We start from the raw sequence: 26163 nt of genomic DNA on the forward strand, positions 1-26163 counted from the left end.
ACAGAAATGATCTTACCTGTAAGGTGAAAAGTATCGCTTGGAGAAACGGAATACTTTCTTTCCGTGTTGAGATTTTCCCGTTTTCAGTTTTCAGTCATTTTTTATTTTTGATAATACAGCAACATTTTTATCAAAAAGTACTAAAATAGCCAAATCTTCTGATAAATACCATAAGTGACTGCAAAATTTCTTCAGTGCAGAAGACGAAATACCTTTATTTATGGGTTCATATTTTTTTCAATTGTTTTATAAATAGTAAGTCATTCAATGGCGCCTGAACACCTAACGAACACTCAATCCAAGCTTTTACATAAAGTTTCACTAATAATACACATATATTTCTTAAACTGTTAACTTCAGACACATTCAAGACTAACTGACGACTGAAAAAAAAAAAAAAAAAAAATTTTAAAGGAATACAAAGCTTTCGCCATCCATCGAGCATGATGGAAAGCTCCTGGAGGTTTAATTTTGTAGTTCAGTTCCGGATCCTTTCCAATAAAAACTATACACAATTCAGTTAGTTCACGGTAATCATGTTTTCAATTTTAGTTTTGCAGCGCATCATACAAATAATTTGTGATGTTCGCAAGTTCTTGTTCATCCAATATTTATTTTAGGTAAGTTTGCTCCGTGATATAATTTTCGAGATCCAATGTATTCCAATGTTCTCTAATTTTTTTTTTAAATAAACTATATCTGGACTGCACGAAGCCTTTGGAAACTCATGTTCGAAGACACTTTGCAAAACTAGCTCGTACATGTGATGTCTACAGGGGAAGTATATTAGCTCTCTTTCGGCATATCGCTCTAAATACGTTACAGCGCCACTGAAACGTCTTGTATTAGACTCAGTTGTGTCGGAGCATAAAATTTGAACTTTTTATTGCAATCCCCAGTCTCCCAGAACAGTCCAAACAGCTGAGGCCTGCTCTCTTCCTGAACTATTTTCTAATTTTGGTACCCCCAACAATTTTTTTTTTGTTACCATCATAGGAAACTATGTATAACTGACAGTCTTTCTTGCTTTGGATCTCACACATTCAATGCTGCAAGTAGCTTACCGTCCCAATGCACAGTTACAAACTTAGGCACATCCTCTTGAAATAGTTGTTTAATTTTCAGATAGTTATTTTTCCTAAACCTTTCTCTATATCTTTGTAGAGAAGTCCTATTGAGAGCTATATATCTTATGTTAAGCCTAGTTCTTCAACTCCTGCTTCTAAAATGGATACTGCATTCCGTTGACTTATTTGGCAACGATCCAAGGCTGCCATCAACTTCAGTGTGAATATGCATTTACGACCACGCATTACTTTATCCGGTTCATCGGAATTTTCTTCGGCGGGTCCTGTTATTTGGGTGGGACAAGGTAGGGACAAACCAGATGAAGGTATGTCGGATGAATCAGACTCTTCAGAACTATTTTCTGCGTCAAAGTGAAATTTAATATTACCCTCGCGGTGTGCCTGTTCTTTCGCCCTCCTTTCATCAAATTTAATGGCTCTCTCAATTGACCGTTCCTCCGTTTAGTCGTCTTTTTGTCAATTCCGGTAAGACACCCTTTCCGTATTTTATCTTATTCTATTTTAACTAACTCCAAAGCATTTGCATGCGCGATATCAAATTAATTATTTAAATTTAATATGAATTCATTCTCACGCTCACGCTGCGTTTCCGATGACCGATGAGAACTCCTTTGTAGGTTACGCCAATGAGAATGTAATTTAATGAGTTTTTCCTGGCAATGTTGCAGTGATCTCGTAGGGATCCTTGCCTTCTCCCAAAAAATTAAACACTCCCTTATCACTAAATTATAACTTTCAGCAAAGAGACGACTTCACTTCCCGTAAATTATAAAAAAAACAAAATTGAAAGTACTTGCTTGTTTGAGGGTAGCTTGCAACCACGAATTTGGTGAGACGCTGAACCCACTAAATAAACGTTTTTATCGGCACTTCTCGAATTGGGACACATGCTTTCTTCACAGCGGGGACTGGTAACACGCTCAACAGCTCGAGACGAACTGAGAAATAGATGTGAGAAGTGCGGGAGGACCTAGGCTCGGACATGTCGAGGCTTGCACGGACATGTCGAGGCTTGCACGGACATGTCGAGGCTTGCACGGACATGTCGAGGCTTGCACGGACATGTCGAGGCTTGCACGGACATGTCGAGGCTTGCACGGACATGTCGAGGCTTGCACGGACATGTCGAGGCTTTCACGGACATGTCGAGGCTTGCACGGACATGTCGAGGCTTGCACGGACATGTCGAGGCTTGCCCGCGCGTGTCGCGGCTCGCGCCGGGAAGCGCTATGTCCTCCCCACTTCAGGCTTGACCTCTGATCCTAATGAGTGAGGGCTCGTTTTTGACGTGACAACGTCTAATAAATCGATGAACGCCGGCTGCACGCACGAAAAAGGATGACTCATTTTCCCGTTACGCTTTGTCCTGTTACGCTCATTGTACGCTTGCGCCGCATCTATCTCTCTTACACTCGATTGGAACAACCATCGATTTGACTTTTTCGAGCCAAATTAAACTTGAAACACTCCCATTCGTTTCCTACTTTTCCTAACATCGTCCTATCCTTAACAGAATAACACGGAGTGGAAGAAGTTAAATAGCAAACATGTATAAAAGTTATAGTTAAAATAATCTCTTCGTTAAAGTAATAAACATATTTGAATCAATGAGTGCAAATAAAAGTAAATTTATCAATTAAATTGCAGATTTCATTTCACTCCTTCTTTGTCCTATCCATACAAAATAGTGATAATTCAATAAAAATGATTCAATTTTATTCATAAAAGTATGCAATCATTTCATGAATGTTTTGTTATGACGTCACCTTAAACTATCGTCCGTAAACCAACTTTACAGACAACCAATTTTTTATCTTTTAACAAAAGGAAAAAAAAGGGGGGGTGGGCGATTTAAAATTAAGACTTTGAAAAATAACGACCACCCTAATATACATTTTATTACCATTTTTGTTGGTTCAGACATAATGACTCGGTTTGGATTAAGAATTCCAACTTACTATTACAGAATTAGTGACACTTTTAAAACCGTTAGTAACTATAAAATGTGTAAGAAATTATTACTCCTGCATCACTGCAAATGTTAACCAGGTGAGTCATACGTAACAACCACGAGCAAAATCTGCTCTACTATGATATATTTACTTAAGCTCTGTAGCTTTCATGGTTTACGAGTTTTAAGCGGTGTCGAAGTGACACCCAACTCGAGATTTAAGACATTCATATTCCTTTCGGAAATTAACTTCAAAAAACATTTTCGGGCCTCCTCCCTATTACTTAATGTACAACTTTTCAAAACCGTGGACATTAGCGTGTATGTGATCTACGTGGAACGCATAACTTGTAAGGTTTCCACGGAGTTCTATTAGCAGTATTACATCATACAATCAGGGTAAACTCACTTGAAACAACTCAACCGAGTTTTAGCTCCTCCCCCCCCCCCCCCCCTGTAAAGGGTGTTGGAACGTGAGGGACGTTGCCGTGATCACTCTCGTTTTTCCTCCATCACTCGTCGCTTCTCTCCTCGTTCGTCTTCGCAACAGCCCCGGCAGTGTTGCCAGCCACGTCACACACAATTCGAGTACACTCACCTCCACATTCGGGTACTTTCGGGTGTCATTCAGGTACTCACACACACGCACACAAAAAAAGTACGAAAACAAAATATTCCTGTCTTCTTCAATACAAATATAATATACAATGTTCTGTTAAGTCTCGTAAAGCGTGATAGTTTAAATGCAATATTGACTTTACTGCCAAGGACCGTTCGTTGGATTATATAATGCGGTCTTTGGGGAGTTGGGGAGGGGGATAGTGTAAACGTTGAATAGCTACTACTATTCCATCCACATGTGTAAAATTGTATGATCCTGTTAAATGATGGTGTAAAATTATAGTAAAATTTTTATCAGTAGTATAAATATGGCGTCTTAAATTTGTGTTATGCTTTAATAGTGTAGCCGAGACTTTTTTTTTCAAAAAGGTGGGGATGTTTTTCAGTTCGTCACGGCCAGGGCTACCCTAATTGGTTGACTATTATTTTTTTTGTTTGTTTTTCTAATTCTGTGTACATTTGCATACCCGAGTGGGTTCTTCACGGGTACCTGGATACGGGCGCGCGTCTGGCAACACTGTAAAGACCCCCCGGACGGTGCGATCTCGGGTCGGTTCCCTCCGCAGACCGGGCGGCGCGCTATCTGCGTGTCGGCGGTATCAGCGTTATCAGTCAGTGACTGGGGGGGGCAGATAAGCGGGCGCTCGCCTCAGCTACGCCTAGTCGCGCCCGCCGCCGCCAGGAGCGCTGTTCGCCGCCCGGTGAGTCCCGCCCTCCCGACGCGGGAATCCTTCTTTTCACAGACGAGAGAGACAAAACCCGAAGTTCCCCGAAGTTCATGCTTTTTTTTTTTTCCGTATCTTTAATGTAGCTATCCTAACCAAATCAACTCTCCACAATGTTTTAAAGTATTTATAATGTAGCTAACTTAACCTAATTGACCATTAGTATCATTTTATCAACACCGCCATATTTATTTACAATGAACAAAATGAAAAAAAAAAAACCGAAGATGCACGATCGGGAGTTTGGCTCTCTCGTCTGTGAATGTGAAAAGAAGGCTTCCCCCGGTCCGACCGTGGCGCGCCTCGCAGCCTCGACGCGCCGCGCGTTTTCGCAACAGATTCCTTCGGAAACCAGCGCAACACATGGCTATGGTTATTTTTCTTACGAGAATTATACATTTTAATTGGTGTTTAATTCAAGCATTAAAAAAAAAAAAACATGGAAAAGATCATTGTAAAATCAATTGTTTTGACGTGATAACGTCTTATAAATCGATGAACGCCGGCTCCACGCACGAAAAAGCATGACTCATTGTCACGTTCCGCCTGAGCCGAGCGTGCAAGAACCGGCCAACCACCGTGCGAGAAAATCTTCTATAATATCAAACAGGTTAAGGCGGGCTTTTTAAAAGCAGCAATTTAAAACATTAGCTTTATTTGTCAAATTTCGTCATTTCAAATTAACAATTTATTGACATTGATTTGATTTCAGTTTATTTCTATAATTAATTGTTAGGGACCGGAAAAATTCGCGGGTTCAATGACCTGTAGGATGAACTCCATAGTTCTACGTACACTCGGACAAATGCCACCCATTCATATTGCTACTGTCTTGTGAGACGTTCTAGCGTCGCAACCTGTGACTCGATAAAGCTTTGCTTGGGTGTTTCTCATTGGCCCAGAATCAACCAGGTGATTTGTGAGCCAATAGCAGAGGCATCACTAAGGTATAACGATTTGTATTGTAGCCTATCGCGAAATGAATTCGCGAATTTTTCCGGTCTCTACTAATTGTTCGTGATTATATTTAAACAAATTATTTAAATTAAATTTGCAAAAACCGTAAGTAATATTTTAAAATTAAAAAGTATGCAATGTTTCATCAATGTTTTCTTATGACGTTATCACGTAAAATCATCGTACTTTAACCGACTTTACAGACACCCCGCCCCCTTTTTTTACTTTTTTTATCATGCTTTTTATGTGCGTAGTTATTTCTGAAAAGCTTTTCAAAGAACGGTTTAAAAATAACTTTATTTATGGGAGATCCGAACCCAGTATCACTGCGAAAACTATTTTGTAGTGATAAAGCTGTTCTATTGTGAATGCACAAATGTTAAAATATCTGTAATTTTGCGTGACTGTTTATATTCCATTTAAAAAGTAGTCTTCGCATCGGTAAGTCCTCTGTGGAATTTCAGTTCCTGCAGAGGATGGCAGTTGCTTCAGTGGGGCAGAACTGGCGAGGTGGCACGATGATGAAATAGTGGAATCCCATGACTTGAGTGGAGGTAAAAGGTGGGGGGTTCGAATCCCGATTCATCCGTCCTTATTTTGGCTTTCCGTTGTTTCCCGAAATTATTCCAGGCAAATACTGTCATTGACCCTTGCCATTCGCTATGAACGATTACTGTTCTTATTTCCCTGGATTGTAAAATATTTTGTGTATCCATATTTAATTAGGAGGGGTATGCATATTTCGCGAAATGATTCCGAGGCTAGCGGAAAGTTAAAACACTGTAGCATCGTCTGTGTCTCGTGATTGGGTGAGTTTCTTTCAGGTCAATATCGATTGTTACAACACCAATCACAGTGAATCAGTGCGGAAGCAAATACGTCCTGAGTGGCTCGGCCAAATAAGGCAACGACTTCCCTCGCAGACGTCCGCCAATCACAAGGAAGAAACCGCTGGTGCGGGTATACCTTGTTGCAGTCTAATAGGTGCTCAGATTTATTCGCGAAAAATGCCTGCCCCTATAATTACTCGTTGTAGACAAGATGTAAAATAATAAAACTAACGTGAGTGTGGTCACCACATGCGTTAGGAGTGAAACTTCACAGATAGAGATATAATAATGTGTAATAATGTGCACAGTGTGCAAGTGCGCAAGTATACAAGAGTCAACTGAAACCATTATGCACTCTCCGTCATCTAGTACCCTACTCCTTGTTGCACTTCCGTTACGCTGTAATGACGTCATCGCCTTGACTTACCCTGCAGGACGATAAATATTTTCTTTCGAATTTTTTTTTTTTCGCTTTAGGCATAGATTACTTGATTATATTGAGAAAGAGCGTGTGAGGTAATCATAAGCTCTATTAAAATAGAGTACCTACTCTCTTTGTACATAGTTAACGTGTTTTTTTTTTAATTAAAGATAAAGTTGTGTTACATACATTATATAATACAAACCACATTTCTGTACTTAAAGTAACAAATAATTAAATTAAAGTAGGTAATAATTCAAATTAATAAAGGAAAGTAGGTAACTTAATAATATGTCGCTTATTTACACGTGATTTAAAATTTTATGTGATCTGAAGCATTTGAAACAAGGAATTTTGTTTTCCTAACCTAACTACAACTAAGTGTATTTGTTTGTAAGGTGTCTTGGGTTAGGTGCAGAATCTAGGTGCGTGCCAGGCCGAATCCTATACGTCTAATCATGCTGGGTTTCATCCATTAAGAAAGGGTAGCATACATCATATGCTTTGTTCGGGGATTGGCCAGCCATGGCAGCAATTGATGCCGTGGCTAACTCCCCTACCTTAAACTCTAGACTATAACTAGTTAAGTAAGGTCCTGGTAAAACCCATGCGGATGAAGTTAAAAGCGTTCGTGACGTGTTTATAGTTTGATATAGACGGCTTGTTTTTTTGTTTTCAACTTCATGTTTACAGCACTCACGGGTGCGGCAAGCAATAGAGGTTTATTGCTTCCCGAAGGAGCGCGACTGAGCTGAACGTCAGTTTCTGTGTACTTAATACAAAGGGAAAAAAAAACTCCATGAGCCCCTAAGTTCTTATCGCGGCCCAGCTTAGTGGCTTAAGGGGTCCGCCTAGTCAGAAGAGTATTTGTGTTAGTAAGGCGGGATGGTAAGTGCGACGCACGCTGGTGCTTCTAGAGCGGTGTCGACTCTAAGCGCAAGACTTTTAACTTGCGCGCAGTCTTATCGTCGTGCATAGAGAAACTATGAGAGTTCAGCTGTGACCCGTAACATTATATGGCGGAGAAATGAAGACGATGGTGTTCTGAAAGTCCCTTGAGTGCTTTCAAGAATCTGTAGCAACTCCAGCGAGAAAAGAGATTGACTTATACTGGTTAGCTACTATTATTCATTTAGCCTTGAATTTGCTTGTGGATGTGTGCAATTTTTTTCTCTCGCTATATCAAGCTGTATTCTTCGTCACAGATAAGGAAATTAGCTGGTGTAATTAACGTATTGTCAACATTTTGTAATGGATGTGCAGTTACATAAGTTAGACAGGCAAACAGCTTATGTAACAAAACACAAAAATAAAAACGGAAGACCTGTAAACATTCGGAGAAATTCCACATAGTACTACTAAAAAAAGTTAACGCAACGAAACTATTATAGTTTAAGAAACAAGATTTATGGTAATAATTGAATAAAAGGAATAACGCGTTACTATAAAGTTTCATTTACTGTTATTCCGCAAGTTCAAATAGTCACCTAAAATAAATTACTTTCTTCTTATTTTACAAAAGTTAAAAACCTTCTTCTTTGTTCATGACCTGCAATTTAATTATTAATAACTATTTTAGATTATTATTGAAAAATTGAAATGATCAATATTCAATGACATTTTCATGCTGTAAGTACCTATTATTAGTGGTATTGCTGATTACGTTTACACAATGACTATTAAACATAAATCCCTTTAAATATATTTCATGCGGTTTCTTTACCTCCACAGGGTACGAAAAATTGACTGCCACATCTGAAAAACACGTTTAAAAATTTGTGTTGTTTATATTGATTTTGTATATGTATTATAACGACTTACATGTTAGTTGTTCAACAATCGAGCAAGGAATACGTGTTTGCTGTGAATGTTTTCCTGTGCTTGCTGCCGTGTAAGTACCGTGCAAGTGATGTGTAGCATTAGTGGATCCATAAAGAGTAGGGAGGGGAGGGGTGTCTTAGTGGCATGCTCCGCTCCCCCTCCCTTACCTACGAATATCAATATCATATATTTCAAATTTTAACTAACGTATCATTTCACTATAGAGTTGTACATTATACCAGCGAACAACTCCGGATTCGCACTGATACGATCTACTTACGTGGCTAAAAATGGTTACTGTCGGTCATACTTATAAGACAGGCATGTGCTACAGCAGACTTTTCTGTAGGCCCTTTTAAGACCTACAATTCTGTAGTACATTAATTTTATGTATCAGTCATGCATAAGTCAGTGTAAGCCATGTATCGCTCTAAAAGCGTCTTTTTATGACTTGATTACAAAACATCGAGATTTCTCTAGTATATTTAAATTAAATATAAATGTGTTATACACATAACCCTTCCGGGAGAAATTATCTAAATGATGGCGTAAACCGCATCGATGTACATTGTGTAGGTTAGAAGGAGTAAGCTAACAAAGAGACTGTCGGTAATAGCGACTTTTTTTATACTATTTAAAGACAAAGATTTTCAAATTTCTGTATATATAAACATAACCGCTCTTCGCATCTTCAGCGACTCTGGACTATGAATCGGAACATGTTCCTTCGTTTCAGTGCGCTCAATTCGGGTACTGATGCACGCAATCTAACGCTCTGATTATGTATTTACGGAAGTCATTGTTTATTTTTTTTTTTTTCGTACACCGTATGTAGCCTTTATCAGCTTTTCTTGTTGGTTGGACGTAAGAGAACTGTTTTGGAACAATTCTCCTTCGTGGCTTCCTACGGATGAATAGAGCATTCTGCACAACACACTTCCCAAGAATCTCGTCGGCTCTGTGTACCCATTCGGCTCGCACGTGACTCACTGCAACATAAACAGACTCGTAACGCCCCTTTGTTACTTTATCGCTTTCCAGAGAAATCTCACCGCGCCGGGACAACGTCCTAGCAGTCGTCGGACGAGCATGCGCGTCGTAAAGGCGAGGGCGTTATCTGTCCTAATGAAAACTTTGGACGGTAACTCATCATCGTAACGACCGAGGTATCTTAACGACTACAGTAGTTTGGTGATTTTGATTTTTAGTATTTTCAAGTTTTTTTTTTACCAAAAAGTAATGTTTTTTTTACAACCTATTACCAACTTATTTGGTCAATGACGTCAGAAATTAATATATTACATGTCCTAGGTTACTGAACTCACCGAAATGGTAAAAAAATCGTACTGGTATTTTGAAAGACGCGGGTTCAAATCCAGTCCCAAATCTAATTTATATTTTGCAAGGTTTCACCGAATCACTCCAGATTAATGCTGGGATAGTTTCTTATAATGTGCCCTGGCTAGGGACTCCAGAATAGACTCCATGATTCTCTGCATGCTTCGCCTGTCCATTGGCTGTTGATTGTTGTGAGTCGTCTCAGCTAGGTTACTTGTGATTCGATACTTCTTTGTGTTAGTGAGGCGGGGTGATAACCGCGACGCTCGCTGGTGCTTGTAGCGGAGACTGTAGCCTCTAAGCGCAAGGCTCTGAACTGGCGCGCAGTCTTTTCCTCGTCACAGGATAACTGTGAAATTTGAGTGGTGACCGTAACATTATATGCGGAGAAATTAAGATAAAGGTGTTTTGCAAGGTCCTTAAGTGCTTTCAAGAATCAGTACCGGTTGTTCTAAGCCTAAAAATGATTTCGAAAACACGCGTTTTAGCAATTTTAACTCTTCTAAAAATACGGTTTAAAAACTTAACCCGAAATTAAAAGTACTTTTCGGCCCTCAGCGAACTCTTACATGCTTTTCGCAAACAGATCCCACTCGGACATCTTGAGTAGTTTTGAAATCGCGTTGTTTTTCCTGCAGCTCTGCACACCGTATGTATGCCCGGGTAGGCGGAGCCCGTAACGGCGAACCAATGGCAGAAGCAGTGCAAAGGCATAATTGTTGTAATTGTAGCATATCCAGAAATGTATCCTCAAAATTTTCCTGTCTCTAGTCATGGTCTGGTGGCAGGCTGGACTCCACAAACGTGTGTGTAACCAAGTCGATGCCGCGTGTTCATTGGCCGCTGTCACGTTTCGCTTTCTCTCCTGGTCGCACGTGATTCGGTGAGATGCTTTTAGGTGTTTGGTCATTGGCATCTGGTTCTTCAGGGCTTGTCGAATATCACGTGATCCAATCACAAGAATCATTAGGGGCAGGCAGTTTTCGCGAATAAAAAATGTGAACACCTATTAGACTGCAACAAATTATACTCACACCAGCGGTTTCTCCCTTGTGTCTGGCGGCCGTCTGCGAGGGAAGTCGTTGCCTTATTTGACCGAACCACTCAGGACGTGTTTGCTTCCGCACTGATTCACTGTGATTGGTGTTGTAACACTCGATATTGACCTGAAAGAAACTCACCCAATCACGAGACACAGGCTATGCTACAGTGTTTTAACTTTCAGCTAGCCTCGGAATCATTTCGCGATATGCATGCCCCTAACCTAAGGATCATTCAAGTGCACAAACATTTTTACCATCTAGAGAGACGTTTGACAAATGATGACGCGAATTTTGCGGGCTTATCCCCCAACTTCCCTGCACAATGTTTGATGTGTAGCATCTTAACTTTCGGTACACGGAATTTGGAAGGAGTAGGGGCAGGCATTTTTCGCGAATAAATCTGAGCGCCTATTAGACTGCAACAAAGTATACCCGCACCAGTGGTTTCTTCCTTGTGATTGGCGGCCGTCTGCGAGAGAAGTTATTGTCTTATTTGACCGGGCCAATCAGGACTTGTTTGCTTCCGCACTGACTCACGGTGATTGGTGTTGTAAAAATCTACATGGACCTGAAAGAAACTCACCCAATTAAGAAACACAGATGATGCTACAGTGTTTTAACTTTCAGCTAGTCTCGGAATCTTTTCGCGAAATTTGCATGCCCCTAGCAAGGAGTTATGTCGTGAATGGAACGGAAGTAGAATGAACGGAAATGTGTAACCAACCACGGTGCTGCCATCTATAGATGTCTCAGACATTTTGAAAAGATGGCGGACCCGCATGTTAGGGCCATACATATATCACGAAAAAGATTCTGAGACTAGTTAGGCCTATAAGTCAAAACACTGTAGCGCCGTCTGTGTTTCGTGATTGGGTGTATTTCTTTCAGGTACATGTCTATTGATACAAAAAAAAATCAGATTAATTCAGTGCGAAATCAAACGCGTCCTGAGTGACTCTGTCAAAAAAAGGCAACGACTTCTCTCGCAGACGGCCGCCAATCACACGGAAGAAACCGCTGGTGCGGGTATGCCTTGTTGCAGTCTAATAGGCGTTCAGATTTATTCGCGAAAATGCTTGTCCATATGCATGATTCATCAGTATATATTGCTTTCGTGAACATGGAATAATTTACACAGCGCATAGATTTTAGAAAATAAAACTTTGTAATAATACATCTACCCTTTAAACTTTATGCTACAATTTATAGTCATAAAAGTAATCAATCATCCACAATATACTTAAGTATATTTGATGTAGCTTGATAATTCTCTAATATCTCTGTCACTATAATCTGTGAAAGACGATCTCGACAGCTTTCCCGCTCGTTTTAATTATGTGCTACCGAATTTACGCGAGTAGCGAACTTACATAGGTGATCTTCGGAACTGTTCAGGCCTTGGAATTGATTGGTGTGAATATTGGGCTTCCCTCCCTCATGAACTCGATCGTTGGCAAGTTCGTGTCGCTGCCAACTTCACGCCGTCAAATTCCCGTGCCATCGTCGTTTGTCTACTGTCAGCAGCATCCATTTACACCCCGAGGCGTCTGATAGACAGCTGAGGAGTGATGCTCCTGAGTCTGGGTTGAAGGCTATATTTTCCGGCTGAAACTACTGGAGAGTAGGAGGACTATACACTAAATATTAGGTATGGACTGATTCGTGTATTCTACGCATGTGGCTAACATTGGGTTACGATTTCTCAACAGAACTGTGAAAATTTGTGTTTGCAAGCATTGACTCATGAGTTTGATTACAAACGACTCTTAAACAATTTGTTAAATTTATTGAATTCAAAGTAGTAAATAATTGCTGGACATATTAAAAAATAAATCATCAGCAATGAAACTTGAGAAAACAAAGCCATACGAGATTTTATAACCTCAACAAAAACAACGTACCAGACAGTTCTATTGGCAAAAAGCCATTTAATGATGTAGTACTCAAATATTTTCCAGAGCGCAGCTTGGGCGCGCTGTTTACTTCAGTATTCAGGATATGACTAGAGATCTGCAAAATTTACGCCATTTTCTAGCTCAAGCCTAGACACAAATGTGAGCACAATCAAACCGATGCCACGAGTGTAGTGGCTGCTGTCAATCATTTTCTCTTCGGGTGGCACGTGACTCGGTGAGATTGTTTTGGAGGGGTTTTTGTCAATGGCTTTTCGTTCTTCAGGGCATGATTCGATGACAGGGGCCATTCAATTGTGGAAACATTGGCCGTCATACAGACTCCTCGGGAGGAGCTACCATGCTGGTACGAACGAGGGAGGCAAGGTGCATGCCCAATGACGTCACACGTGCATGCCTTCGGGGATTACAGCAGCCCGGACTCGACAACAACCCCCCACCCCTTTTTTTCCTGTCCCGCGCTCTCCTTTTTCAACGCTGTTATCCATCCGCTGGCGGCCTGGAATTCGATTCGTGGAGTGGCAAGAATAAGCGTCGACACTCTGGATGCTTCGAGCCTCGATTCGGCCCGGGATGAATCGACACGTCACAACCACTCCAGTCGGTTCCAGAAAGACTGCCGAGGGTATAAAAACCGGCGACGTTTGGCCTCCGCGGATGTTCCAAGAGTTGGGAAAATGCGATTTGAGTTAAGTGCGACTTCGGCGAAGAGGACGAGAGACCCCCTTCTGTGCGAGCGGCGCATGCGCGGTGCGTTTGGACTGTGTGTGGACAGGTGCGGGGTGAGGGGCGAACCACTGTCGAGCCTAGCTCCAGTCAGGAGTCTGAGCTGTGGACTGGACATATACTTAGAGACATTTTTAAGTGTGAGCGATTTGTGAACAGACATTAAGTGTAGTGATTTAATGAGTAATGTAAATATTAGTAGTAAATAAAAACGTATAAAAATTAATTGGAGTATCCTTACGAACCCGTTTTCCCCACTCGTAACAATACAAAGAAAGGATGCAGTTGCAAAACATGACATTAAGTCTCCCTTCACACTGGGAATGCCTGCAAAGATATACTCAAGAGAGGTTAAAAAAAAAGGGTTGCTTAGAAATAGCAATGTTATTTCTCAACAGGGAATCGTAAAAATCCAACAGCTCCTGTTTTTACGACATTTCTTTCGTTGTGGAAAAAAAATTGCCCCCAAGTCCCCCATGAGTGAGTGTTTGGGGGCGAAGCCCCAAAAGAGTACATAATTGGGAGCAAATTGAAGCAAATTTTGTATACAGACTGTTGTATAGGACCCACCAATATTATTTTTTTGATAAAATGTCACTCAATGAAGAATATTATGCAACCTCATGTTAAAAGAAAATAAAAGTAAAAATAAGCGAAAAACGTTTTGCTAGTAGTTGTTTCCTCAGGAATGAAATAGACAAAATAACAAAACTTTAGCAATAACAAGATATAACTCGTAGTGGTTTCGAGATAAATTATTTCTCAGTAACAAGTCAAGTTTTGAGATCGAGCCCTTCGTAAGTCACTATTTTATGTACCTAATATGTTTAAACCATAAGAACTATACATAACTATTCCCACCTCACAAACTGTCACTTAAAATGTTTTTACACTATACTCATGTGCTTTACTACGAAGACACTTCGAACAAATCATTCTTATAACACGATATAGGGCCTACCTTATTTTATTACATATAGGATGATATTATTTTCATGAAATTTCAGTCTAACCTGTTTTGAAGCTGGTGAGTTATACATATCTTCATACTGCATTGTGCAGTAATACAGAGTTCACTAAGTATTGCAAATGGCTGATACACTCATACACAAAAATATGATGTAACAAATTCTAAAAAAAAAAAAAAAATCTGACGATATCAGAAACGTACACTTGCACATGTAGATAACGTCACAAATTTATTTGATCTATTATCCTGTTAAGTTTTCATGAAGATGCTCCTTCTTATATTTTCTTAATATAACGTTAATATTATATTCTTTATCGCTTATCTTTGACCGCCTGTCTGACCGTATCGTGTCGTTATCACGGTTGACAAACACTGATTTCACGAGAGTAATATTCAACAATTGATTCTGCCCTCTATGTGTAAGTATAGGCCTGTATTACCAAACATCTTGCCCTACAAAACACACTGCCCTGCGCCCTTTCTTCTTCCGGCCTAGAAACAAAGACGGAAAGACTTTCTGGCAGCAGGCAGGAGTTTTGTTACAATCCTCTTGCATATTGTAAAATGAGAATGCACAAAGAAACTGTGTGCGTTAAAGAATGCGCTTGTTGCTTACTATATGAGAACTGCCATGCAATTTTTTGAATTTATACTTCTTCAGACGCGTTATGAAAAAAATGACGAGAGTGAATTTTTACAATGCGGGAGTTCCATGCAACGAAATTTTCACGTGATAAAGAAAGGTTACATGCTAATAAAAATTTCACATGTGCCTTTAAATCATATACTTTAGTGATTTAAATTGAATACATATTATTAAAAACAATTATTTATTGTGATTGTGTATATTAGTGACATAAATTGTGTTTATAAACTTTTTCAAGTGTATTTATATAAGTGAGGTTATTTTCCCGTATGTATAACGATGCCAGATTGCTATCGCTGGCAGGGAGTGTCTGTGGAAGGTTTAGTGGTTTCCTGGCCGTTTTCATGAGAGTGTTTGTGAGGTTATGTTCCCGTATGTATAATTTATTTTCATTACAAATTATTATATTATTTCATTATTATTTAATAAATAATTAAAATTAATAAATTCTAATTTTTTTCAGCATTATTAATCATTTCAATTAAAATTTATCGCGATTATTTTACTAAATTAAATAATTAATTTTATACTCGTGCATTAATTAATATTTAATTGTGAGTATTTCCTTAATTTTTTTATTTGATTAAATTGATAATTTATCAACTGCATTTATGATATCACTCAAGTCCTTTTATTATTTTATTTATATTAATTATTTGCATGCATAATTAAAGTTAGTTTTTTACTACGCCAAGTACCTAAATATAATTTCTAACGCGTCTTCATAAGTACACGCATCCATTTTTTTAAAACTACTCCTTGGTTTCGAGGAATGATGGTGTGCCCAACATTTCGGCATGCCTTTTTTTTTTTGAGGCCATCCATCTTCAAGGGTGATTGACAAATCCAATTGCCCTTGAATACGGCTGAAAAAAAAAAGGATGCCGAAACGTCGGTCACACCATCCATTATACAACGTGGCCTCCGCAAAGAAGCCAACATGTAAGCAGTTAGTGAATCTGGCCACGAAAACCTGCAATACGTGGTGACCACGTCTGCGTGTTCACATGGTAACAGGGTGAAGCCATTTTCTTTGTCTACTCATGGCCTGCGCCATTTTGGTTAGACGCCCGAAACATTGGCCGCAAGTGTAGTGCTTTTTGCATTGTGGAAACAGTTTCAAATGACTGTTATTTTACGGAAGAGTCTATGTTTATCGTCGCAGAATCTAATCGTACTTAATAAAAAGGTAAAGGTAACTTCTACTACATCACAGCATGTCGTGTCCTGAAAATTTCTAAAGCCATGTATTACCTATATATGTATGTATATATGCAACGATTAAAAAAATGGATGCCTGTAGGACTTATGAACGCGCGTAAGAAGTTATACTTACTTGATGTAATAAAAACCTAACTTTAATTTTGCATGCAAATAATCAATAGAAATAAAATAATAAAAGCACTGGAGTGATATTATAAATACGGTCGGTAAAGTATAAACTCAATTAAAATAAAAAATAATTACTCAATATTAAGTATTAATAAACAATTGTATGAAATTATTACGTATTTAAATTAGTAAAATAAACGAGATAAATTGTAATTAATAATGACATCCAAATAAATGTGCAGAATGATTATTCAAATTTATTAATTTTAATAATTATTTATTAAAAAAATGTAATAATTTATAATACAAATAAATTAAACATACTGGAACATAACCTCACTCATTTAAATACACTTTGGCTACAACCCAGGAGCCAAGCAACTACACAGACATTGGGTGTGAAAAAACATGCTATATTTACCACCAATTACTAAAGTATACGATTTAAAAGAACATATATAATTTGTTTTATGTACTAGCTTTTTTTTTTCACCCTGTGAAAATTTCGTTGCATGGTGCACGCGCATCGTGAAAATTCTCTCCTCATTTTTTTAAACAACGCACCTAAAGAAGTATGACTTCAAAATACCGCAGTGGGCTCCGAACCACTCGGTTAAAGAAACTTGCCGCCGGGGACGGGGGTCGACTTCGTGAGGCGAGAATGGTGCCCAGAGCACGCTCCCCCCCCCCCCCCCGCCCCTTGAGGACCACAAGGCCAGCTGGTTCGGGACAGGAGGAGACAGGCGGCCATTTTATGGAGGCCAGCGAGGAAGCCACGAGCCAGTCGCGGTGCCAGCGAACAAAAATATCCCTCGTTTAGCAATAAAAAATAAACCAAATAAAGGATATCAGAATTTTTTTTCTCTGAACAACTATTCGTTCACGTTGGTGTAATAAACTAAACATGATTTATAAAACAAATCACCTTATACATACTGGGATAGGTACTACATGCATGTTTGTCCAAATATAACAACATTTTTTAAAACTCTATTATAAAAAAAAACTTTAAAAATCTTGCAGAAAAAAAAATTAAATCTGAGAGAAAAAAAACTACATACCCAATAACATCTGAAACATCACTGTAATATATCTAAATACCAAATATAAAAATATTATTTTTCAAAATACTTCAATACCAAAATGAGTTTTAATCATCTGGATTATTTATGAAGTTTAAAATCCGTTGTAAAGAGCAATATATCACTATCACAGTTCATGGCAGCACATTCGGCCTTTCCCAGTTAGGTGATTCCCCCCCCCCCCCCCCCCACCACCACCACCGAAATTGAGAACCTATATTCTTTATTATGATTTTTTGACTACTTCAGAATATTCGTTTCACCTTCTCTCCCTGATCCTAATGCTACATAATTATTCATAATTAATTTCGTATGTATATATACACACATATATATATACACACATACACACACACGTATTGTATGCATTGTATACCGTACACAAAATTGCGTACGAAACTGTAACTGAAAATGTGTTTACTTGAAACTTTTTTTTAAACATTCATAAAAATAAGGTTATAAATAAATTAACTCTAATGAAGATTACTTTACTGAATAAAAGGGTATGTGAACATAGGTAGCCGCTTGCGCAACGTGTGAAAGAATGCTTCCTTTAGCGGAAAACAATTGCCTTGGGGCGCTCGAAACCTTTTCCTCCCGTCTTGAAGCGGCACTCGTTTTCATTCACAAGTCAAAGGGGTTTCTCTGAGATGTTCCCCTCCTCACATGCTCACCGGCGGCCCCCACCACTCGGGCACACAGAATCGACGATAGCCAATCATAGGAGGGCCGGCTTACTCCTAGTGGACGGTTCCAAACAGATCAATGAGCTGCAGGGAAGTGCGATATTAAAAATTACTTTAAACTAGGTCTAGTAGTCACTCCGTTTATATTATGTTAAATCATGACTTCAAATAATAGTGACTGTAAATTTTGAAACAGTTCTAGCGACTACGAACGTGTGAAACGTGACGTGAAAGGAGGGAGCGAACTGCCTTACTCCCCTCCGCCCGGCGCGCGAATGGACTCGCCCATCCACTCCATTTCAGCTGACTACCGTACTCATGTACGACTTTGTAGTAGTAAGATGACAGAACTAGTGCGTTGTGTGCCGCCAGCGTGAGAGGACGGGCCTGGTTCGCGCTCTCGGCTGTGATCTTCCCGGCATGTCGGAATTACGTGTTGCACAGTACGGCAAAGTTGTTACCCGTCAGCGTAACATGAACGTGTGACGCATAAATCATTTGATAAATAAGCTTCGCGAACGTTTAACAGTATTGTGGTTCGTTTTTCGCCCGCCACGAAACTTGTTTATTCTCGTTCGAACAGTTACATGAAAATACGTCTAACTTGATTTAAACCCCCTTTCCTACGTTTTTATTTCCCCTTTTCATGAAATTTTAATTGCCGTGCACTAAACAATTATTGTGCGGTGAGTTGTAAAAAAATATGCTCAAGTTTCTGACCCACAAACTCAGGACGCATACACTGAATGAAGACCAACCACATCTCTACAAGGTAAGGCGGTCTGTGTTAGTAGAAAAACCGTCTTTCCTTCGTTTTAGAATATATTTCCTAGTTTTACGATCTCCAGTCACCTTCTGTGAAGGTCACAGCAGGCAGAGCCCGGATGGCTAGCAAGCTTAGGCAAGATGGCTGCCCGGTTGGCCTGGAAACGAACAAAGAACGTGATCTTACGTGTCGAATTTTGTGCTTGCGTGAGCTACAGTGATAATTTGCAACAATGCACACGTTACAAGGATGTTTTAACTCTGCAATGCGGTGTGGAATAAGTTGTTAGTTGTCCGATTTTGTGCATAAATCTTTATATACATTAGTGTCAGCGCATAGGGAACATGGCTGACGTATTTTTCTGTTCTCTTTTTTGCTCGTAGGCAGAAGACTCTGACCACGATTCAGGAACAGAATCTGACGACGAGCATTGCGGAACAGAAGACCCAGAAAGCAGTAAGTTTTATCTTATTTTTTATCCGCCAGAGCTCGTAGCTTTCACTTCCGAAAACAATGTGTAACAGCGGAACCGAAAACATTAGCCCATAATCGTGTGTACTTTTTCGAATGTGTTTTGAAAAGGGTATTTTAATATTTTAATGGTGTATTTTTAAACTTCCTCAATTTGCGCAGGATTGTATCGGTCGCATTTAAATCTCGTGCGTGGTAAAGTTTCCAACAATTACATTTACAATAACTTAAATATTTAAAGTAAGTTGTAGCTTTAAGGATATTTTTACGTTTCATTATAGCTGTGCTGTTTTCAGATTGAAACTGTAACCTAATTTTGTATATCTCGTTTGTAGAATCGTAGGTGAGAAATATTTGGTAGTTAATTTCATTATTTTTGCAATGCCATATGGTGGTGAGATTATTTTACGTGTACAATTTTCTGTAATGAAATTTTAACGTAGGTGTGTGTTGCAATTGTCATGCTGGTATGCGATTAGAATAGTTAGCAGCGTTATTTAAAATTAATAAATTTTTGAGTTCGGCAGTTTGGACATTTAGATAAAGCGGAATGGAAGATACGTGTCGTGTATGGTTAATTTTTTTTTTGCGAACAGTAATTTAAATATAATTGAGTGTTCGCATTCAGAAGTAATGTCGGTGCCTGGGAAAATGGACCGAAGTTTACAATAAACAGTAGAACCGATGCTGCCGGAAGGGTCGGAAACAGGGTGGGGGCTGCCCAAAAGTTGGGGCTGTGAATCAATACAATGTCAGGTCGTAGCCTAGCCTACACAGCCCGGCCAGGAGAGAGGGGTGTGTGTGCACCGGTAGAACTACCCCCCTCCCCCCCAAACCCCCTGGAAGCAAATAGGACCCCTGGATCTATAGTCTTAGTGGAAAGTGGCACTAAGCATTAGCAATTTATTCCCGCGTGCCTTAGATTCTCATAAATAAATAAATGAAAAATATATATATTTTTTTTCAATTTTTCACTTTTGCTTGACACTATGTAGGGGTTAAATTAACAATTACGCTACATGTGTGAGAGAGAGTAAAGATTGCATGCGTTTGTAACACAACTGCACGGTTGTTTCACGGTTTTGTATTATTTACGAATTGCGTTAAAGTTGATTAAAGCTCGATGACCCCATCGAGTGCTGGTACGTGGAAATTTTTGGAATGTAAATATGAATTTCAGAAGATAAATAACGTGTCTGTTAATGTCGAGCAAACCGCGTTTACGGATGTAATTTTAGTGTAAAAAAATTTCAAGTGATCTCGCCGAAGCTCAAGTAGTGATTGACAAACATTAATTTAACTAGTCCTCAAACATTTTCTTGTCTTTGGGGTGACAGTTTATTTTATTGAGTATCTACTAGGTCTCAAGATTGAAAACTTTATTATCTCAGGATTTTCGTTTAGTGTTAGTAATTTTTTTTAACTTACAAGTTTTTGTAAAAACAAGAACACTAAACACCTAATCTTTTAATTTATTTCCCCCGTGAATTTTGCTTGAGGTCTTTTACATCATAAAACAGTCGTCAATATAATTTATCTGTAAACATTGTAAGTGATATACGAGTTATAAAAATTATTTACATGCTTTTTTTTAAGGAAATTCACGCAAAATAATAAAGGTGACAAACGGACTCTGTAAGATTCCCCTATAAAAATATTATAAAATAATATGTTTGAGAGTCGTTCGGTAGAAATAGACATTGTAAATCAATATTCACTTTTACGTTCGTTAATCTAGATGCTTAATTTATCACCCTATTTTCCAGGAAAAATATTTTTCAATGAAATAATGAAATTTGATATTGGTGTAAAGTGACGTGATAGAGGAACCTTAAAATTATTGTTGCAATTTCTGTTCAGTTTGCAATCTCGTGAAGGGAATTACCATCCCAACTTTTGACGAAAATTGCGAATATTGGTTCATCAAAAATAGTAACAGTAGCTTTTTCATTTTTTTAAAACCAATTTTTGTTCGAATACATTTCGTTTTCAAAGGCCCCATGTGTGAGTAGAAAGTCTTCTTGTGAACTTTTATTGTGTGGGCGAAAATCCTCACGTAGGCCTAACTATATACTGTAAAATGGTACTTTCGATGCACTACAACGAGATATTATACTTTAAAACTACTAATTTCTCCCCCTCTAGCTTGTGACGTTTAGCTGTAGGCCTAACCATCTATTTAGAGGCAATTAGAAAAAAAAAGTTATTTTAGGATTGCATAAATTATTCAGGGAATAAAATTTGAATGTAGTGACTTGCTTAGAAAACTATTAGAATTTAACGAACCATCCAAAGACTGAACTAATGTTTATGTAAAATAATATTACGCGTTGCTGTTGGTTTTTTCTGGTTACGTTGCTTTAATGTGTTTTTTTTTATTATTGGTTAAGTTACCTACAATTGTGCAAGTTAATTAAGAATTAACGTTCGCAAACAGGCTTTTTCTGGAGATGGGAGGCATGTAGGATGTGTAGTTCGCCCTAGATGTTGGAACTTGGCTGTGACCGGGTGGAGGGGTAAACGCCCAGCTGGTATGGCACCTGTATCGATCGACACTTCCAGCGGAGTAGAGAGTTATGATGGGCACTTTCCAAGTGTCCGGGCGTACGTCAGTAGCAGCGTTCTTCCACATAGTCCCGTCTTCTTGTCTTTAATTATATATATATATATATAATTTTACAAGTAAATTTATTTCTTCTCTTTTGTAGAGACGCATGTTTAATAGTCTTTCGCAAAAAAACATTTTTCTTTCAATTAATTCTTCGCACGTGTAGCATTTTTAAAGTCATGTTTGAGACGTGTAGGCAAAGATAGTATAGTGTATTATTATCATTAGTGGAGATAACCTCATTCAACCGTGTGGTGGTTGGTTGACGCTATAAATGCCGTTGGTCGCTTAAATGTCATTAAATTTCAACATGAATTCTATAAAACTCCAAAATTAAACAAACATTCCAGTCGCATAAAAAAAACAAGAAAAATACATTGTATTGTTGTGTATAATTTAATTGGTATTTAGCTCCTTAAATACTCTTTTGTCCCTGCTTTTCTTGTGTTCGTAATGAAGCATTATTTTTTTCGGATAGTAATAATAGTTTCATGTGTTAAGCTATTATTAAAAAAAATCTCTTGATATTCATCTATAGCTGAATACACTAAAATGATTAAACTTCCATTAATAATTATTAATGTGAAAAGTTACGAAGGTGATGTGCAATGTAATAAGAGAGGTTTAATTAAATCTGTGTGTTAGAAACAGCATGAACGCTGTCTTAACACAAACTCTCCGTTTGAGGTGGCTAATGATAAGTAGGGAGAAATGTTTTGATATGTGAAATACCCGATATTTCACTAGCCTCCTTGTTGAGGAGGTAAGCATTACAAAAACGCCGATTTCAAGTAACATTGACAGCAAAAAAAAAAATCTGATAGGGCACAAGCCAATAAATATTTAATGTAAATTAATAATGTTATACTCATCTACATATTAGCATTGAAGCGATGAACATTTTCCAACTGTTACCTTATACCATAACAAGCGTATACCTTCATGAAATTGGTTTTAATATATACTGCGTTTAAGAAATTTTTAGTGCAAAACACTAAAAGAATATAAATTGCTTTCCCTATACTAGATCTCTTTCCTTTGCCGTGATCACTCAATGGTCGGTTAGGTACCCTTGATCGTAACCCTGACGATAACGAGGCTTATTTGTGCCAAGAGCATTGTGTCAGCGTTTGTTTTATCGTGCGAAATGCGTTAACCTGGAGGCAGGTTTCTTATCATTATTTTTGCAAGGTTTTCCGCGGAAAGGGGAAAAAAATGGAAAACAGGAATCGTTCAGGGAGTTTAAAAATGTTTGTTCAAATCTTGGAAAACATAGGGAAATTGTCAATACTAAGTAAAAAACAGGAATTATAAGTAAACATTTCATACAATGCATTGTCTTAATATGTTAAGATGGAATATATTTTAATCATAAATTCGGGAGTTGTTAGTAATCTGTATTCTATTTTTACTAAAATGGAAATACAATTCATTAACTAACATTACAACTAACATACAAACAACTGTGTTTGGATTTTAAGCGGAATCACACACACACACACACATACATACATATATATATGGTCTTTGGTCTTTAGCTTGATTATAATCGCTAATTTATCATTTTTAAAGTTTGATCAAACATATTGCTTCGTTATCTTTTTCAGACTGGTGGTGATGAACGAAGTGTAAACCATGCAGGAAAATATTTTATAGTCAATTTTCCATGACATGTATGTTTCTAGGAATATATTTTGATAGTAATTTGTATTGTAGTTTACCTGTTACTTTGCTAGATATACCAATGATGCAAGGAAAAACTGTTATATGCAAAAGGGAAAATACGTACTCGGGGAAATTGCATGAGTAATAGTGTGGAACCGTTAGTCAACTTACCTTCTGCTAGAAGTAGTTTTACTTTTCGACCTGGTCAAACTGAGTTCGAGCATTTGAGTGGGGTCGCAGACCTTTCAGGAGGTTTAGGTTACTTCAGGGGGGCGTAACTGTATAGGCGGAATATGGCCACTAAAAATACTGTGCGTTTGAGAAATACCACCATAAAGAAATTAAGTTTTAAATTTGAGAAAAACATAGAAATTTCTTAAACATGATAACATAAATAAAAAAAAAGATTATTTACGAAAATTCTTGGTTCAGATTTTATTTTAAATTATTTTGGTAGCAATGAAATAAGCATGGCTGCAAAAACCTAATATTGTGCGTGCTTTGCTTTACTTTTTGCTCGTGTGTGTGTGTTTTCTTTTTGCAATATAAACTGAGGTTTTGATTTTAAACATGGTAACTTTGTAGCTAAGCAGTTTTTTTTTTAAACAAAGCGAAAGCTTTTTAACATAGTGGTTTGGTTGTTCCGTATTGAAAAATAAATAATCTTAAAAATAATACGTTTAATATTCTCAACAACGAACGACCACAAAAAATCTCAAGGTTGCCAACATTTTCTTTGGAAAAGTCAACGACTTTCAGTTTGTTAGTTTGCTTCTAAATGCCGCACATTTCTCTGGTTTCCTAAGTAAATAAGAGCGGTATTTATAGCATTGAGTTGCCACTGTTTATCTTCCTTGCATTGTGGGTTTCTGTTGTCCAGTCACACACGTGAAAAATACGCAGACCTACTCTCGCATGATGTGATGTGCAGTAACGCGTTCGGTTTCCACTCTCGTTCCTAACAAACGTGTTCTTTTCGACTCCACACCATCAGAATATTGGTTAGTCAGTTGATGTGTGGTTAGGTAAAAATAAAAAAAATTGTATTCCGCGTTAAAAAAAACAGTATATTATTATGTTTACAACTCGTCAAATATGGTTATTAATGGGATGCAAAGTTTTGGAACTGCTAACCTGATTGGACGTTTATAACAGGCCTTTCCCAAGCTGAACCACATTTTGTTACCGTTAACAATAATTAATTGAGCGTTCAGATTAACGCCAACGCATTATAGACAAGAGACCAGATGAATTGACGGATTCATTTCCCGCAAACTCAAATTTAAACACTTTTACCTTTGAGATGCTTTTGAGTGCAGTATCACAAGACATGGCTCGAGTTAGCAACCGACGAGCGGGTGAAATTCACCGTAGCGTGCAGAGGACTGTGGAGTCTATCCTATAAGGTCCCTGAACCCACGAATATCTTCAGTCCCTAATTATAGTTACTAGTTACTACAATCTTAATGTGAAACTCTGAACTCACTCAAATCAGTGAATTTAGATAAATAAAACTACTCCGTCGGGGATCAGTTTGGAATAATTTAAACAGTTGTTTTCCAGTGAAATTCTTTCAATTTCCAAAAATTTTAACTGTTTCGTACATACAGCGTAAACCGACTTAACACGGAGTGATAATTTTTTTTTTAAAAGTTACATTGTATGCATCTTAAGTGTGGAGTGTTGTGCCAGCTGTTAGGTCTCTTCATTGGCGTAGCTGTGTTCATAAAGTTGGGGGGGGGGGGGTAGACAAATAATGATTTTGATGTCATGTAAACCCATTCCCCTGTTACTAAGACGGGGGGTCCGGGGGTCCTCCACCGGAAAATTTTGGTTTTAAAAGTGCAAAATACCGCTTTTTAAGCAGTTTTTGTATCTAACCATTGGATACATCGATGTTAAAATTATTATTGTTTCTTTAAGATAAAATTTGATGAGTGAAGAAATTACAAATAAAGTTGGGCAGAATAATATTATAAAATAAAAACATCACGGTCTAGAAAGTTGGGGGGGACAGTCCCCTCCACCCCAAAACGTTCAGGGGGACACGTCCCCCCTGTCCCACCCGGTTACTACGCCCCTGGGTCTCTTGACTGGCGAGGCAGGGGTCTCGGGTTCGGGACCGGGCGCGGTGTTGTCCCGTCACCTCCACGCCGCGGGAAGCAGTGGGGCGCCACCGCAGAATCACCTCGTCAGGGTCATCTCCCCCGCGGCGATAGCTCGGGTTCTCTCCGGCCCCCGGGGCGACCACCCGTCCTTTACGCATTTGGGGTTAAACTAATTGTAGAGACCTGAAAAAATTCGCGGGTTCATTTCGTGTTATGCTAAAATTCAAATAATTATACCTTAGTGCTGCTTCTGTCATTGGTTCACTGTTAATCTGGAGGACTGAGGGCCAATTAGATACCCTCACTCATAGAAGTGTCGAATCACAGGCCCAGTCAAGACGACTCACAAGTCAGCAACCAATGAACAGTTGGCATTTGCCTGAGTGTGTAGAGGA

At 38.5% G+C, this 26163-nt stretch overlaps 1 protein-coding gene across 2 annotated transcripts in view; it reads left to right on the forward strand.

The window, feature by feature from the left end:
• Positions 1 to 18486: 18486 nt before the first annotated feature.
• LOC134542423 (angiomotin) overlaps positions 18487 to 26163 on the forward strand; it is a 189828-nt gene continuing 182151 nt past the window's right edge. The window contains exons 1-2 of one of the 2 annotated variants that reach the window (XM_063386641.1): positions 18487 to 18922; positions 19300 to 19372. In XM_063386641.1, the coding sequence (XP_063242711.1) occupies positions 18854 to 18922; positions 19300 to 19372 (142 nt within the window). In that variant the 5' untranslated portion in view covers positions 18487 to 18853. The other variant, XM_063386643.1, reaches the window with a different exon arrangement.

This window comes from Bacillus rossius, assembly GCF_032445375.1.
Source record: "Bacillus rossius redtenbacheri isolate Brsri chromosome 4 unlocalized genomic scaffold, Brsri_v3 Brsri_v3_scf4_2, whole genome shotgun sequence".
Lineage (NCBI taxonomy): Eukaryota > Metazoa > Arthropoda > Insecta > Phasmatodea > Bacillidae > Bacillus > Bacillus rossius.